Source organism: Rhinichthys klamathensis, unplaced genomic scaffold, assembly GCF_029890125.1.
Source record: "Rhinichthys klamathensis goyatoka isolate OS25496 unplaced genomic scaffold, OSU_Roscu_1.1 h1tg000305l_1, whole genome shotgun sequence".
NCBI classification, from domain to species: Eukaryota; Metazoa; Chordata; class Actinopteri; order Cypriniformes; family Leuciscidae; genus Rhinichthys; species Rhinichthys klamathensis.
In genome coordinates, this window is record NW_026606824.1 from 1,519,989 (window position 1) to 1,538,207 (window position 18,219).

The following is an 18,219-nucleotide window of genomic DNA, read 5'->3' on the forward strand; positions in this document are numbered from 1 at the left end:
GCTTGTCTAATAACTACCCACACTACAAGAGCTGCACATAAGTGCCAGAGGCCCCAGAGGCCAACAACACACAGAACAAGGGGAGGTTTAATCAACAACAGCCATTTTAATTAGCCACACACACACACACACACTGACTCCCCTGGGCACGCTGGCGATAGGGCCTGGATTGTTTGGTTTCCTGTTCGACTGAGGAAACACTGGTGATTACAGCTCCAGCCATGGCTACCTCAAAAACAATCTGCAGTTTTATATAAATAGCCAGAGGATGAAGTCCGTTTGTTGCACTCTTAAGCAACACTTCTCTCTCTTTTTTCGTTCTCTTTCTTTCTCTGAACTAAAATTAGTCAGTACTGTTGCTCCCAGTGGTCGCATTTGGTCAGCAACAACATCCTCTTTCACATATTACCCCCGTTTGTGTCATGCTCTTTCATTCTGGCTCTTACACGTTTAACATTGCGTTGGTTTCGAAGACAAGGGTGCTCGGGGCCATCCCATAAACACACACACACACACACACACACACACAGACAGAGAGAGAGAGAGAGAGAGAGAGAGAGAGAGAGTTAGAGCTGCTAGTTACCATAGAGACCTTTCTGTGTACATGGAAGCTGTATAAAAGTGCAACAATGAGAGCGAGTGAGGTGTTGGTTACGAGTGCAAAACGAACAACAGAGGAGAGACAAAAAGAGTGAGCGAGACTCTTCCTGTTTGCTCTCTTCGTTTCCTGTTCGTGACTTCTTGTGTGCGGCTATTTTTGTTGCTGCCAGTTTCTATTGAGGTAGAAGAAAACAGTTCATGTTTCAAGGCCGAAATGCTCACAAAGCTACATGTTAGCATAGCTACGTGCTAGCCTACCTTCAAAATAACAGCTTTGCTCTGTTGCAAACACACACAAAGCGCGTTTCAAACGTTTTTCCTAGATTTCCTCCAAGTGTTTGTTCAGAGAATAGGCAAGCATTGTAAAACAAATCTGTTATAGCAAGCTAGCTATAGCTATAAACAAACATTCAGTGAGCAAAGAAGCTAAGCTTATAACTGGACTCTTTTCAACAAAGCGAAGCAAGACAAATGGAAGGGCTATTTCTGTCCGCCTCATGTGGCCGTTCAGAAAACAAAGCCTTCGATATGTCGCAAAAGCCCCATGGTGCGAAGAGTTCACAGTCGCATAATGGCTAACTTAGCCTAGCGTCTGATTAGCCCTGAGGGTTTAGACCCTAATCAGGGAGTAGAGATGGAAAAACTAGTTAAGCATGAAACCCATGAAGGTCTGTTTTTCCGTTCATGCCGAGCTCCCAAACCTCTGATAACATGCAAAAGTCTGAGACCACCAGTCAAAGCTCTGCATTTGTCATAAGAGGTTCAATACTAGATTTTCATTGTGGACTTTTGCCATATCTACTATTGATAATGTGTACGTGCGTATCAGGTTTAGCATCCTAGTCATTCTGCAGAAGCCTAATCTTCAGTTTTCCTCGTTCCTTGCATTCGAAGGCAAAGTGAATAAACTCTCCAAAGTGGCTGTGAGACAAGCTGACACGTTTAAATAGGCCTCTCGTTCTCGCTCTCTATTGCTAAATCGACCTTGTGCAAGACAGGATCTCCAATTTTAGAAACATTTGACCGCATTCACATACACCCTCTTGCTGCGTTCTTCGCTCGCTCCTAATCTCACCATCTGCTTTCCTTTCTTTATCTCGCTATCTATCACTCCTGTCCTGATATTTCCCATTCCTCCTGCTCAGAGAAGCCTAATGTGACATGATTCAAACCTTTACAGTCCATCCTCGCTCTCTCTATATACAGTATGTTTATCTCTTTTTTTTTTCACACACACATAGGCTCTCTTTTAAAATCTGCAACTTTGTGCACAAATAGCACTCACTATTGATTATAATAGAGTTGAACTTTAGCAAGTTACTAAAATAACAACTCGGCATTCTAATAAGCAATAAAAACCCACACATAAATATCGGGCAAAACAGTCAACGCTGGGTTGTTTCAACCCATGTTTGGGTTAAATATTAATATAAATGATTTAAACCAACTCATTGGTTGGGTTTGTCCACATTTGACCCAAACATGGGTTGAAACAACCCAGCATTTTTAGAGTGTATTTTTCGTTAGATGCATTCATTATCAATATTCTAGCATTATGCGAAAAAAACCCTTGTGAAAAAGAAGTGCGCTTAATCGTATTGAATGTGCAGTTTGATGTGAATCTTAACAAAACATATTTTTGTGAAAGCTGTACACTTAGAGAGACACTTTCATGACTGTTGCGTAACACATTTAAGTCCACTTCTAAAAAGTGCACTTTGTTATAATGTCAAATTAAAGGTTTTATGTTAAAGTACATTTTAAATTATTAATCTTTTGTATTTATGTGTTGACTAACAAATACTAAAGCACATGTGAAGTAATTTTAACTGTAGGGTGTTATTCAATATTATATATAAAGTACATATAAATTGCAACTTCACCATTATAAATGTGTAATAACAAACACATGACATACACGTTTCAACAGAAGTGACATTAAAGTATATTGTAGTTTACCATAAATGCTTGTCAGTACATTCAGCAGTAATTTTAAAGACATTTAAAATACAATAGAAGTAGAAATTAAATATACTTAAGTCCTATTAAAGTGGGATTTTAATAGTATATCATAAACTTTCATTTAAATGCAAATATCATGCAATCAGTGTCTGAAAACATTGCATTCAGATCAAACTGTAGTCAGTTCTTTCTAAGTATATTATTTCCATAATAAGTACTCTTTTTAAGAGTATGCTTATTTTTCACAGGGGTTGCTTATGAAGTCTTAAAACACTGCCTATATACAGACACCAGCTCACATTTTGGAACAAAGCAAAACAATATATCTTCCTCTATTTAGTAATAATGTATTTTAAATGGTCAGCTGAATATAGGATACTATTCTGCTCTTTCATAGATCAGGAGGCGTAATGGATTATGTTTAAGCATCAACTAATATAGAGATTCATACGGTGTGTTTTCATCCTGAGTGTTCCTGCAGAGTCCACAGCTGTCTGAGCTATTCAGACCCGTTGCTTCCGCGGCAGCTGTGTGTGTGTGTGTTTGTGTGTGTGTGTGTGTGTGCTATTCTTAAATTTATAGCTGGTCACAAATACTTGAGCATCTGCAGATACACAAGGCATGTGTATTCCTGTCAACAAGACGATGATGGCTTGTACGGGAGGAAGAGTGGATGGATTATCCAAGCTCAGTGATTCGCTTTCAGTAGCGGAGAAGGTTTCCACTCAATCCCAGACTTTTACCAATGCCAGTGTGTTATTCTGGGATGACGGCCAGTCCACACGTAATTTTAACTCAGATTAACTCAACTCAAAACAAATGTGAAACAACAAAACGGTGTGTGACGTTGATATTAAAGGCTGTCTGTCATTGGTCGGGTGAACGTGTAAGGGTTTGTGCTCAGAAGGTTTCGGCTGGAGGAACCATTTTAAGATTCAGACAATTGATTATTTAAAAAAAAAAGTATCCAATTTGTCTCAGATTTTGTCAGATATTCCTAAAATAGACAAAAAAAATTAGCAAAAATAATTAATTTAAGTCTATTTTAGCAAAAATAATGCTATAAAATGTATATGGTTTAGTTGGATCAGATCATTTGTCGTCTTCTGAAACGTGTGAGATTTTGTTCTCAGAAACATCTGGGGAACAGGTGACGTTTGATCTCGTCGCGGTCTATGAGAAACAACGTATATTAAGTAGATCTTATTCATTCTAAATCTGTTCGTATTATCATCCAGATTATTCTGTAATTAAAACTACATCTATTAAAAATCATGTTTGTTAATTGAATGAAGCTGAAATCAAATACAAATACAAATATATTTATTAAAACTTACACACACAAAAAAAAAACTAATGAAAATATGAAATGTTGCTTGCTATGGGCAACTAATTGAAATAAATAAGTTCAAATTGATTTACTAAAATTACAGAAACTAAAATTTTAACTAAAATAAATTAAATAGAATAAATTAAATAAATAGAGATATTTAAATAATCAACCAAAAAATGGCAAAAGCACAAAACAGAATTACTAAAAATAAAAAAATAAAAGCTTATGCATAATAATGATACATATTATTATAGTTTATCAATAATATTAATACTATAAATAATCAAATGTATAAACTATATATTATTTATAAATTATAAATAATAAAATACTAAAAATTACACAGCTGTGGGCAGGAAATACATATATTAGCCCATAAAAGCGTTTGCATGCAGTCACACAGCTCTCATTCACAGTTTAAGATAATTCAAAATAAATGTTTTTTATTATTATTTTTCAGTTCTCTATAAAGACTGCTGACTTCTTGTTACTCTGTGTGGCTTCTAACCCAAAGTGTGTTACAACATGACTAAAAAGACATAAGCAGATTGTGGAGTCATGCCAGTCAGATCAGATGATGCGAATACACATGCGTGTGTGTGTGTTTCAGCGAGCTACTGCATTTTATCAGAAAGAGTAACTGCCTTACCAGGGCAATGAGAGGAATGTGTCTGAAGTTGAAAAGATAGCATGATAGAGGAGAAAGGGCAGGAGTAAAGGAGCGTTGCCTCGGGGTGGGGTCACATCTGTGTGTGCAAGATGGTTTGAAAGGTATGTCCCACTAATGAAGAGAATACTACAGCCTTAAAAAAAAGTGTGTGAATATAAACGCTTCTGGCTACGCAAGCTCAATGTTTATAGCTGTCCCTGAATAGCAATTCTAGTTAAGCTCGATTTTACATTTCTAGAAAAGAAAAACAATTCATAGTGCGGCGGCACAAGTACGCGTTGCATTCTCAGAGTTGCCACAAGGAGCGCTGTAATGACACATCTTGCTCAAAGTTAACGTAAAATAATCATTTTTATTTCCTTAATATAGTTGACCAGGGGTGTGTTTCCCAAATGCATCGTTAGCCAACTCTGGTCGCAAGTTCTGTCGTTATCAGAACAGTTCAACGAACGATAATCAAAATTGAATAACCTGCGACAGCTTTGAAATGGCTTTTTCTTCAGTTGACATCACCAAGCCAACTTAATTTTCATTAAAAAAAAATGTCTTTCCTGTTTCACTCGGAAATATCTCACATGGACGTACCATTGAGTTACAGACAGTTAAAGGTGACTGTATAGGGCGCCCCCTAGAGTATGGAGGCTTGTTACTGCCGCAATGATACGTTGACCAATCATTCACGTTCGCATTTTAATCTGACCTACGTAAGTGTGTTCGGTGCATTACAGCATTAGATTGTACTTCTGCTCTTGGTATTGTCACAGTGCAAATCATTTTTGAGAGAGACAGGCACGGAGGAGGTTACGTCTACCCGCAATTTACTGCACACTCAAAATGGCGCCACTCAACAGTGTAATTCAGTGTTTGAACTCCAACAACTCTCAAGTGGACACAAAAATGCACATAATGACACCTCTCCGCGCAGATTTCCCTCTTTCCTCTCAGCCCTTCACTCCCTCTCGCCCTTCCTCGGCTATCCGTTCCCTTTCCATGGATTCTTTTTTATTTAACAACCATTCTGGGAAAGCATTCGCCAGGAACACATCTCATACATATGCAGCCTCACGAACTTCTGTCTGAGCCTCCGACAATGAAGGAGGACATTAACATTCCCTGTAACCTCAAATACACACACACAAAAACCGACTCACACTGGCTCACTGAGCTCTTTTTGTGCTGTGCGCTCTAACAAATGAGCACCTTTGTGTCCGAACACTTCCTTGTCTCCAAACATTCAGGGGGTCAAACACAACGTTCTGATCCTCGCAGACCTCGGTTGAACTTGCTTCTAAAAACAGCAGGCCGGTGTGGGCTGCTCTGGGAAAACAGGATTAGTTCATTCCCAGCGACTCCTGAACGCCGGCTTCAGCCAACACAGTTCTTATATTGTAGATAATAACCAGTAGGGCTTGTATGACGACTAAGTGCACCAGAAAAGTTATCGACTAGTTCCCTGATGGTCTGACGGCCAGTAGAAGAACACGTCCCATTCTGTGTCTCAGTTTCACTTTTATTTTCAGATTCTCTTGTTATCTTTAACTGGTCACATAGCAATCAATAGTGGTACAACTAATTGACAAGTTGGAGGAGCAATCCTCCTGCTGTGGTGCACAAGTAGTCAACACAAGCTCAAACCTCAAATAGTGGTACAACTAATTGACAAGTTGGAGGAGCAATCCTTTACTAAGCAATACATTTGCTGTGCAGTTAAGGTCACATGGTGCACAACTAGTCAACACAAGCTCAAACCTCAAACTGACTGATTAGTTAACTAGCCAGTGCAACTATTTGCTATAACCAAAAAAACTTAAATGTCTTCCAGTTGCTGTCATCAAGAACAAATGCAACAGTTGTCAAGTGATCCACTGCTAGTCGAAAAAGGCCCAATAGTTGCAGAACTAACAGATTAGTTAATTAGTCAGTGCAACAATTTACAAACAAACAAAAATGCATTTTCTATCGCCATATAGAACAAAGACGTCATGTGGCGCATGACTAGGTCTACAACATCAAATAGTGGTAGAACTAATCAGAGTGTGAACTAGTCAGCGCAACCCTACTAAACAGGAATCTCAATTTTCCTCCCAATATAGAGCAAACACAGTTACGCCACATGGTCCCAAACTAGTCAACGCTGGCTCAAAACATGAAACTGTTCGTGCAACAATTTACTAACCAAAAACTTGAATTTCTTCCAGCTGCCACCATATAGAATAAACGCAACTTGAGTCAAGTGAACTACAGCTAATCAACACAGGCCCAAAACAGCTAATAGTTGCAGAACTAATAGATTGGTTAATAAGTCAGTGCAACAATTTACAAACAAACAAAAATGCATTTTCTATCAGCTGTCGCCATATAGAACAAGGACAAAAGAAGTCATGTGGTGCATGACTAGTCAATACAGGTCTAAAGCATTAAATGGTGATATAACTACAATTCAATTACTTAACTAGTCGGTGCAACAGTTTACTAATCAAAAACTGAAATTTCTTCCAGCTGCCGCCATATAGAACAAATGCAACAGGAGATTTACAGATAGTCAACGCTGGCTCAAAACATCATGTGGTGCATGACTAGTCAATACAGGTCTACAACACCAAATAGTGGTGAAACTAATCAGATTGTGAACTAGTCAGCACAAACCCTACTAAACAGGAAACTCAATTTCCCTCCCAATATAGAGCAAACACAGTTACATCACATGGTCCCAAACTAGTCATGGTGGCTCAAAACATGAAACTGTTCGTGAATTTACGAACCAAAAAACTTCTAGCTGTTGTCATACAGAACTAGTAAAAATGCAATTATGTAATCCATGACTAATCAACACGTAAGCATTGAGTAACTGTATAGTCTACTAGTTTGCAAAATCTCCACTTATCTACATATGGATGGAATTAAGCAGAAACTACCCAGACAGAACATGTGACGGCCCAGATCTGGTACTGCTGGAATCCACATGTGGCCCGGATCTGGGCCGACACTATGTCGTCTACACCAGCAATTGGGAAACAACACAACAACCTTCGAATCTTTGATATTGGTGAGTAGATAGTCCACGGTAAGAGTAACCTCACTTAGAAGAACTGAAAAATCACACTCAAAATCAAAGATGTTTCAGAAGCCGGCGCAGTGACATCCTGGATGAATCACAAAGGGCTCAGATTTACAGGTACGAAAGCAACCTTGCTTCTCGATGCATCACATCACTTCAATGTCAGCTCCACTATAACACTGCTTTCGCCTGGACCCTGGCCGTGTGAGTGATATCTGTACATGTTAAGAGTTAACTTGCGCCTTGAAGCTGTTAGTGTCTTTTTTCCCCCTCGTTGAGCGGTGATGACAGCCGCAGCGGTGAAGGAGGCTGGTGTCAGCTGACCCCGCTTTCAGCCAGTAACAGGAAATGTGATCTTTACTGCAGCTCCCTGAAAAACAATCTCGCTATTGTCAGCTCGACTCTCCTGTCCCTCTGCCCCTCACGGGGGAGGGATGCACAAAACACCTCACAACGAACATCTTCCCATCACTCCTGTCGGCTAACACATAACCCTGTCCATTTATGTTGCCCCACAGGTAAATCCATTTCAATGAACTTGGAAAAAAAGTTGTTTTCAATTGCAAAAAAAATCACAATGGTACACTGTAAAAAATTTTTTTTTGCAAACATGCAGTTGTTACCCTAGGAGATAGTTATACCTGACAGTGATTTTTGTTGGTATGACCTTACATAGTCAGGTTGATTTAGTCATATTAAACAAAACTCAAAATTTAAGTACAACCAACTTGGATTGTTTAAGTCATTTCAACTTAAATTGCATTAAACTGACTTAAAAAACGAAAAGTTTGAGTTGCTGAACTTATTTTGACGGGTTAAAGCAATGCAAAACATATGTTGTTATACGGTAACTTGATCATCATTTTGGTAACACTTTACAATAAGGTTTTTTAGTTAACATTAGTTAACTACATTAGTTAACATGAACTAAGAATGAACAATACTTCTACTTCAGCATTTATTAAAAGTTAACTAATTTCAACATTTACATTATTAAAATCAAAGGTTGTATTTGTTAACCAGCAGTTAAAATTCAATAAACGCAAGTAACCAATACATATGACGCTGGTTTAGTGCTTTAAGTGCATGCAGCAATTATGTTATATGGTTATTACATGACTGTGAGTGTGAGAGAATGTCTAAGGCATTAAGATGCACTAAAGCTTTAGGGGAAGTTGTATGTACATGTCAAAACCACTGATGTCTTCAAAACCCGCTCTAGAGGAATTTACTAGGTAGTTTACACAAACTGTGGTTTAGTTACTGAACGCAATGTGATTAGGCACACTAGCTCAGTCGCATTCCCCAAAATCATCTGTAACATAAACTATGACGGAACTATATCGGGTCTCACGAACGACATAAATGGAGGGAAAGACAAAAAGGCCCGGCACTTCTACAACAGAGCGTTCTGCGGGCTTGACGAGCGGCTCCGTGGGGCCCGGTTACACATGAACAAAAGAGCATGAGCGGTGTCGGATCCCTGAAACTTTACCCCCGCGCCGCCGGCCATGACCTCATCGTGTTGTTTCCCCCCGCAAACGCTCGGCCCGCTGTGGCGCGCGCAACTCGAGCCGAGCGCGCGCTACAGGACTCTAGCGCTTCCAGCAATATCTGACGCCAAGCAATATCAAGTGCACAGAGCATTTATGTTTGTTTACACTACCATCCGCTGAGTCACAACTAGTTATACATGTAAGATAGTGATTGTAACAAATGTGCCAGACAGTGGCTTATTAGCCTACAATATGACATAATGGTAAATCTGTTCAGTGAACGTGATCAATTTATTTAATTATTTATTAGTTGGAGATATCAGTGTGTTGGGTTAAATGTCTCAGTCATTGGCATGAATTAATAATTAATGATCATGTTCTGTTGAGATTTACTTTACGGGGGTCCCGTAAACATGATACGAGTTTCAAGTTTAACTTTATGTTTATAATTAGTAAGATTATGAAAAGCATTTAGTATCTGACTATAATCTGATTACTATTATACACTACCATTCAAAAGTTTGGGGTCTTTTTAATGTTTTTGCAAGAAGTCTCTTATACTCACCAAGGCTGGATTTGTTTGATCAAAAATACAGTATAAACAGTAATATTGTGAAGTAATATTACGATTTAAAAGAAGTGTTTTCTGTGATCTAAGTGATATTAAAATGTAATTTATTCCTGTGATCAAAGCTGAATTTTTTCAGCATCATACTCCAGTCTTCAGTGTCACATGATCCTTCAGAAATCACTCTGATTTGATGATCAAGAAACATTGGGCTACTAATTATTATTAATATCAATCTTGAAAACACTAAAAGATGTGCCGTTTCATGTTTGTGTGGAAACCGTAAATTTTTACTGTCAATTGTAATCAGATTTTATGCATCCTCGCTGAATAAAAGTTTTTTTTTTTTTTTTTTTATCATGACCCCAAACTTTTGAACTGTAGTGTATATAAAGTGGCTCCAAAAAGTAAAGGACTGATAAAAAAACGGCGACAAAAGGAATATGCACACTTTGTGGATGTCAAACGTGAAACATATTGATAGTTAATGTGATTCTGTCCACCTGCGGTTACTCGGCTAGCGCACCTGTGTGAACTTTACAACTGATGTCATTCAAACACCAGAAATCACCCTGTTTGTTAGAATTACACACACACACACACACACACACACACACACACACACACACAAAGTTTCTTCTGAGAAAACTTGCAGCATTTCCTTGCAGGTGCCACTAACTTTGCCATTTTGTTATTTAATACAATAACATTCAAACGTTATAATACTTCTGGGGTCCACTGGTCTATACAGCAACATAGTGTCGGCCCAGATCCGGGCCACATCTGGTACATGTGGATTCCACGCGTAGCCCAGATGTGGGCCGGATCTGGGCCGACACTATGTTGCTGTCTGCGTATATAACTCCATGAATGTCCATGAAGGAAATAGATTCTGTTTGTATGGCTTATCCATTCGCTCATATAGGCGAACACGGGAATGTCGCAGTCTTCTCGAGAAGGTTCCTCACAGTTGAAACTCCTCTGAAATGAAGGGAACATCAACATACCTGCCACTCCCCAGTAGTGAATGTCCCGTTGATCTGACTCGACGATCAGTCCCGCCGCACAACTTCCATCTGTGGAATGAGAAGAAGTGGAGATGTTTGTGAGATGTTTCATTCTCTGCTGCGCACACCTATGCAAACCTTTACCACGGTAAGCATGGTATCAGACAAAATCTACACGATAAAACTGAGTTAGTTATAGCAACCACTGACTGAAAAAAAAGAACTTAAAAATGAATTAATTTAAAAACACAAGGCTGTGTAATAAAGCTGTGACTCAAACAGTGAGTGCCTGCTTACCTAGACAGTTTTCACCATCACTGCCGCCTTTAAACCGCTAAACAGTCAGTTGCTTAAGATTTTGAAAGAAATTGCACGCAAACTGAAAGTTTTTTAAGTTGAAGATGCATTTCAAGACTCGAGTCAGCATAGAGAACTACACAGTTTCTCACGGGCTATTTCAGACAGAGGACTTCATTTGTTTCTCTGCTAGTCTGTTTGGGTTTCATTTCCACTTTGTTTCTAAACTTATTCCTTATATGCATCAATTTCACCAACGTAATGCACATATCCACATCATTTGTATCGGCCTAATGATTATGTCGTTTGAAAGCCATGCTTGACAACAAAAATAATTAATTAAACGACAACACTAAAAAAAACGCAAAATAGATTGACAGATCACAATGCAAAGCTTTCATAAGGCACACTGGAAATGCCAAGCAAACTGACTTCCTTAAAGCAAAACAGGACGCGTTTATAATATGAAAGACAGCCTGTACCTTATGTGAAAGATAAAATCATGCAACAGGTCGTTATTCCCTTGTTTGAAACTCCTTCTTCTTTTTTGCAGAAGTCTTTAAGCCTGGTTTTAATGTCCAAATGCTTCCCCTGTTAAAGCTTGTGTTAATCCTCAGTTAGTAGTCTGACATCCATTAAAAAGAGCAGCCGCGATGTTCGGCAGTGGTACGAGAGGGAGAAAGTGAGTTATTACAAGTATCTCTCAGTAAGCCCCGCCCCCGAGGCGGACGAAAATAGAAATGTGGGCGGAGCTCTCCAAAAATAGCGTGTGACGTCTCACGCTTGCATTCTCGCATTGTTTCCTTCTCTGTGATTTGATTGGCTGAGGCTGTGGCCACATCCACACTGCACTCTAGACTAGAGTTCTTCACAATCCTGGAACTACTCGTTTAAACCACGGCATATTTCAGTATAGCAGGTGCTGGTGTGGATATAAATGAACAACAGAAGAGATTAATTTTTTTTTTAATTATAATAATAATATTAATATACCCGTCCAAAAAAAAAAAAAAAAAAAAAAAAAACATTATTAATAGGCTAACTGAGCACCAATCAAAATTTGTCATATTTATTCATTACATCTGCGTATTAGAATGATTTCTGAAGGAGTAATGATGCTGCTGAAAATTCAGCTTTGCATCACAGGAATAAATCAAATTAAATGTAAAAATATATTATAATACAAAACAGTTATTTTAAATAGAAATAACATTTCATAATATTGCTGTTTTTACTGTATTTTTCATTAAATAGACGTGCGTCAAAAGCATTAAAATGTAATAAATCACATAGGCTATATATATATATATGTTGTTCCCCTCAAGTTCACACAGGCGCAGAGCTACTAACTACTGTAGTTCACATTAACTATAAACATATACATAACTATAAACACAAGTCACACTAATAATTTTTAATAAAACTAATAAAAAAAACTCAACAAAACATCTTGTAATGAAATGTTTTGCTTGAAACGTCTGTTTGTGGTTTCTTTATAAATATCTGTTGATATCCAAGACAATTCATTCATGCAATTTGTAAATAAATGAGTGACTAGGCTAGTACATTCATTGCATTCTTCAGATATTGCACATTTTTACGCGTTCGCTAAAATTGTTTTAACTCAAGTTTAATATGGCATCTCTGTTCATCTTCAGGTCACATGCTTAAAATCCCCTTATCCAATAATGAAACCTTTTACGATCTCCACCAAAGATAACACGCAGTGCATATATGGCAGCAGGACATCCGTGCATGATGTAAATGTACAGTATCTGCATTTGTGTGTACTTTCAATGCATGTCTTTCTTTCTTCCTTCCTTCCTCGGTAAAACAGAGCCGGTCAGCATTCACGCCCCGCACACGCGCTGTTGAAACCACTATGACCCGTTTCTCAGAAAGCAGGACACACAGCCGGTCTCTCCTCCGGTGGCTTCTGGTTTCCTCTGAGGCGCACTCGCTCACTTCTCGACACCGGCGTGGAACTGCGGACCTTTTTGCTCATTATATAAAACACTTTTTGGGACCGCATGCTTTTATTATGATCATGCTGTCAGCTACAGTATGAATAATATTTAAATATTTAAGAAAGTTCAGTTTGTTATAAAGAAGGTACAAACACAAAGAATGTGCAGGTTTATTAATACATGTTTTACAGGTAAGGGGGTTCCGCGGACGGTAATTATAATCTCGATGCTATTTAAATAGGCTACTTACTAAAATAATTTCTAGGGCAGAGGAAACAAACATATACCACCATGTCCACACACACACACACACACACACACACACTGCTAAAATGTAATGAAACTAAGCAGTGTTATGCTGCACCTAATGCTCCTCCAACCGGGGGATCCCACAGTCATACCAGAAACCCTCATCTGTGTGTGTGTGTGTGTGTGTGTGTGTGTGTGTGTGTGTGTGTGTGTGTGTGTGTGTTATAATTACACAGTCCTTCAGTCTGAATCATATCCGGCAGAAGCTGAAAATAACAAGACCACGATCTGACAGTGAAGCAGCTCAGTAGGGGAACAGACGACACACACACACACACACACACACACACACACACACACACACACACACACACACACACACACACACACACACACACACACACACACACACACACACATCAAAGCATCACAAACACTTGACTTTTAGCATATTTAGTCTTTCAGCATCTACACACTTAAGAATGAAAGTTTCTTCATTGGCATTGATGGTTTCATGAAGAACAAACCTCCACAGAACCTTTCCATTGCACAAAAGCTTCTTTTTTTAAATATTCTTCACACTAAGAAAAAAAATGGTTAATTTAAGAACTGTTTACTGGAAGGTTCTTTGGGGAAGCAACAATGGTTCTTCTATGGAATTGCTGCACAAAAAAAAACAAAAAAACAAAAACACAAAAAAAACTTTTGGAACATTTATTTTTAAAAGAGTGTATCATTGTAACATGTGGTAGGTAGCCTAAAGCTCATGACGACGAAGGAGATATCAACAAAAAAAAACAGTCTTTAACGAATAAGTCCAAAAACGTAACACACAGGAGATCACTTGGGAAACAGAACAGCACAACCACTTCAACAACTTCAAGAACCAAGGGAATACGGGCTTTAATACACAGAGGCTGAATCCGAAATCGCCCCCTTAACCCTCGTTCACTATCCCCTACGTTAGCCCATACAGTTCACTTGAAGGAGTGAACGAAAACGTGTGAGCGAATCCGGACAGCCGTTGTGTGTACATCGGTTGTACACTCCTTATTGCGGTGCATTGTGGGATTGAATGAGTGCACTTGATAACGTCCGCTATGGTTTCAGACGCAACTAAAAATGTCTGTCCCATTAAATAATGACCTATTGAAGGGTATAGAGGGCGATTTGGCGAGGGCGAGTGAGCTAATAAACTGGAACAGAAACAGGTGCGTAACTCGTCAGAATCTATGGCAACAAACGAGCAAAGGGAACAGAACACAATGGAACAGACATACTGCTCTAACAATCATATTCTGTTATATCTGAAAGCAGAAATGGGAAAATACTCTTAAAAATAAATGTTCTTTATTGGCACGCATGCTTTCATGAAGAACCTTTAACATCCATGTTCCATTCTACAATAAGGTCCTTTATAGTGGAGAAGATGTTTTACATTTTTACTATAAAAAAGACTATAAAAAATGGTTATTTTAAGAATTGTTCACTGGAAGGGTTTTAGGGGAACCAAAAAACTGCATTTGGCAATTGGCACCTTTATTTTTAAGAGTGTTTGTTATAAATAATTGTGGTTTTAAAATAGAAAAGGTATTTTAGGTGGTCTCAGACTTAAGCTAAACATGCATGCAGAAGCTTAAACGTCTGATCAACATTCATCTTTGCATCATGTACTATAAATGAAACACACTGTTGTTTTTTACACGTATGATAACATTCTTTCGTTAAATACCAGTTAGCGAAAGATAAAGAGAGAATGTGTTCGGTAGACAGGAAGTGCTCAGCCTCAGTCACACACTTCCACCGAACAGACACAGGTGTACATAGCGCTCCTCTCTTTATGCACGAGAAATCAAAATGTGTGGGTTCTGACTATTAACTCATGTGTTTGGAGGAGGAGTAAATGATGACAGAAATAAAACTGTTTCTTTAATAAGCAGGCAAAGGTGTGTAATATACATTACCATTTACAAGTTTGAGCTCAGTAAGTGTTTGTCTTTTGTCTCTTCTGCTCACCAAGGCTGCTTTAATTTGATCATACAGTACTATTGTGAAATATTATTAGAATTTAAAAGAACGGTTTTCTATTGTAATATATTGTAAAATGTACTTTATTCATGTGATCAAATCTGGATTTTCAGCATCATTGCTCCAGGATTCAGTGTCTCATGATCCTTCAGAAATCACTCTGATATTATGATTTGATGCTCAAGAAACATTTCTGATTATTATCAATGTTGAAAACATACGACCGGCTTAATAGTGTTTCGAAGACATTATTCACTTTTCTCAATCCTCTCGCGGACAAACACAAAGTTAAACATGTTTTACACTAATGAGATCCTCTCTAATCGGCCAACACCGTAGTTAATCATGAACATGGTGTGTCCCTTCAGCCAAATAATGAAGGAAAAAAAACATCCGACCATAAAAATGTCAGTCCAAATTCACACGGGATGCTGTGCTCGTGGTTTACATCTTGGGAGAAAAACATTTTAGTGAAAAAAAAAATAAAGTGATAGTTTGAGGCAATTTGACTTAGAGCAGTTCCTCTCTGCATGTTGAGTTTCCCTGATTTCCATGGCTGTCCCGTCAGGTGAGAATACTAATAATCATTTATAATGCTTTTTACTGTATATATCAACACCCTGGCAACCACCCAGAACACTCTAGAAACTGTATAGTAATGTGCTAACAATCATTTGGAATGCTTTACTGACTGTATATAGCAACACCCTGACAACCACCTAGAACACTCTAGGAACCATGTACCAATGTGCTAACAATGACTCTGAATGCTTTTCTGTATATAGCAACGCCATGGCAACCACCCAGAACACTCTAGAAACCTTACATGAATGTGTTAACAATCATTTGGAATGCTTTACAGACTGTTTATAGCAACACCCTGGCAACCACCCAGTACACCCTAGAAACCGTATAGCAATGTGCTAAAAATCACTTGGAATGCCTTAGTGACTGCATATAATGATGTCCTGGCAACCACCCAGAACACCCTAGTAACCATATAGCATGGGTTAACAATCACTTGGACCAGTTTAATGGCTGCTTAGCAACCATTAACCACCCAGAATATCCTAGCAACGGCATTGCAACATAACAACCATTCAGAACTGCTTAATAAGAGCAACACCCTAGCATCATGATGGTGCTGCATGAACAAGCAACACTCAAATTTTCTCAAAATCTCAGTAAGATATTCTTTAATTTAAAATATTCATACAGAAAGGTCAAAGTAAAAAAAAAAATTATAACCCAGCTCCACACTGTCATAATTAATAAATTTGGGAGATCCAAGAGAACAAGGTTTGTTCCCCTTGCTTCATACAGAAACCGTATTCTCCCTTTCTTTTTCCTTCTTTCTCTTTCTATTTCTGAGACAACGCAGTATTTGGGAAACTGATGGCTGGGAATGCCAGCAAACTAGTCATATGAATCAACCAGATTTGATTACATCTCTGGCCTCAATGTGCTCTTTCAATTTCAGCTACACTACCTTCCTCTAAAATAACCACACACACACACATTCAATGAAAGCATGGCAGTGTTCCTCTGCTAATGTGGCAGGTTTGATTGGGATGGGTGGCATTATAATAGCAGCCATTGATAAGCTTTAATCGGATTCTCTGTGGCATTTGGATAGACAGTAAAAGAGTCATGCACAGGCCCGGAGTCTGTTGTGTGGAAATGTCAGCAGTTACGACGGCTCTGTTCAACTCTCAACCTCCCTTTACCCTTTAATGCCTGAGTATAACATCAGCCCAATGCGCTGATACTGATGAATATTTACATTTATGAATTTGGCAGACGCTTTTATCCTAAATGACTTAATTGCATACAAGGTACACATTTTGTCAGGTCTGCATTCCTTGGGAATCAAACCCGAACCTTACTTTATTGCTTTACTGTTTGAGAAAATATGCAATTTGTAGCAACTGTAGCTATACGTTTACATGGACACAATTAGTTTCAAACAGAATGAATTCATTAAGACTGATGAATCTGAACATAGTGTTTACATGAACACTATATAAAGCCCAAGACTGGTTGGCCACTGAATTAAGCAGGGCTGAGCCTGGTCAGTACCTGGATGGGAGACTCCTGGGAAACCAGGTTTTTGCTGGAAGAGGTGTTAGTGAGGCCAGCAGGGGGCGCTCACCCTGTGCTCTGTGTGGGTCCTAACGCCCTAGTATAGTGACGGGGACACTATACCGTCAAAGAGCACCGTCCTTCGGATGAGACGTTAAACTGAGTCCTGACTCTCTGTGGTCATAAAAATCCCAGGATGTCCTTCGGAAAAAGAGTAGGGGTGTAACCCCGGCATCCTGGCCAAATGTTCCCTTTGGCCTCTGTCCATCATGGCCTCCTAATCATCTCCATATATACTGAAAGGCTTCAACACTGTCTCCTCTCCATAAGTGTGTGATGGACGTTCTGGCGCAATATGTCTGCCGTCACATCATCCAGGGGTGTGTTTCCCGTACAACGACGTACAGTAACTCGCTGCTTCACTACCATAGGACGATGCATCGTTGAAGAAATCAACTAGCTACTGTAGTCACGACTGTTTCCCGAAACCGAATTGTCGCAAATTAGTCGTTCAACCACGTTGGTTAATGATGTCACGCAGGTGGTGGAGTAATAACTACTTCAATAAATCTGTTTGAGATCGAATTAACGCTAGATGTTTTGCTATAAATTACGGACATGGCATCTGAGGAGGACTCTTTCTCATTTTTCTCAGTTATTTTGCTTCATTTCCAGTTTCAATCATAGGCTCGTTCTTACGTTCTACAGCACATCACTCTTCAAAAACAACGCTTTAAATCTCTTGTATATATTCTAAACAAAAGATACAGATTATACTGAATGTCAGCTTGCTTATTTGGCTCAAGATAAGGATTTATTAAGTTCACATGTCATGCAAACAAGAAACTGATTCTAACCACAAGAGAGCTGTCGTTCCAACCACACAATGTTGCGAATGTTCG

General features: G+C 38.8%; 1 protein-coding gene across 2 annotated transcripts in view; it reads right to left on the minus strand.

The window, feature by feature from the left end:
- Positions 1–18,219, minus strand: part of hdac7a (histone deacetylase 7a) — a 93,826-nt gene that overhangs the window by 58,765 nt on the left and 16,842 nt on the right. Inside the window, exons 1-2 of one of the 2 annotated variants that reach the window (XM_056270712.1) lie at positions 11,474–11,674; positions 10,695–10,763 (exon numbers count right to left, since the gene is read on the minus strand). Coding sequence is in view for 1 of the 2 variants with exons in the window: in XM_056270711.1 (XP_056126686.1) it covers positions 10,695–10,763 (69 nt within the window). In the remaining variant the exon portion in view is untranslated. Of the gene's footprint in view, positions 1–10,694; positions 10,764–11,473; positions 11,675–18,219 lie in introns of those variants that run through there. The other variant, XM_056270711.1, reaches the window with a different exon arrangement.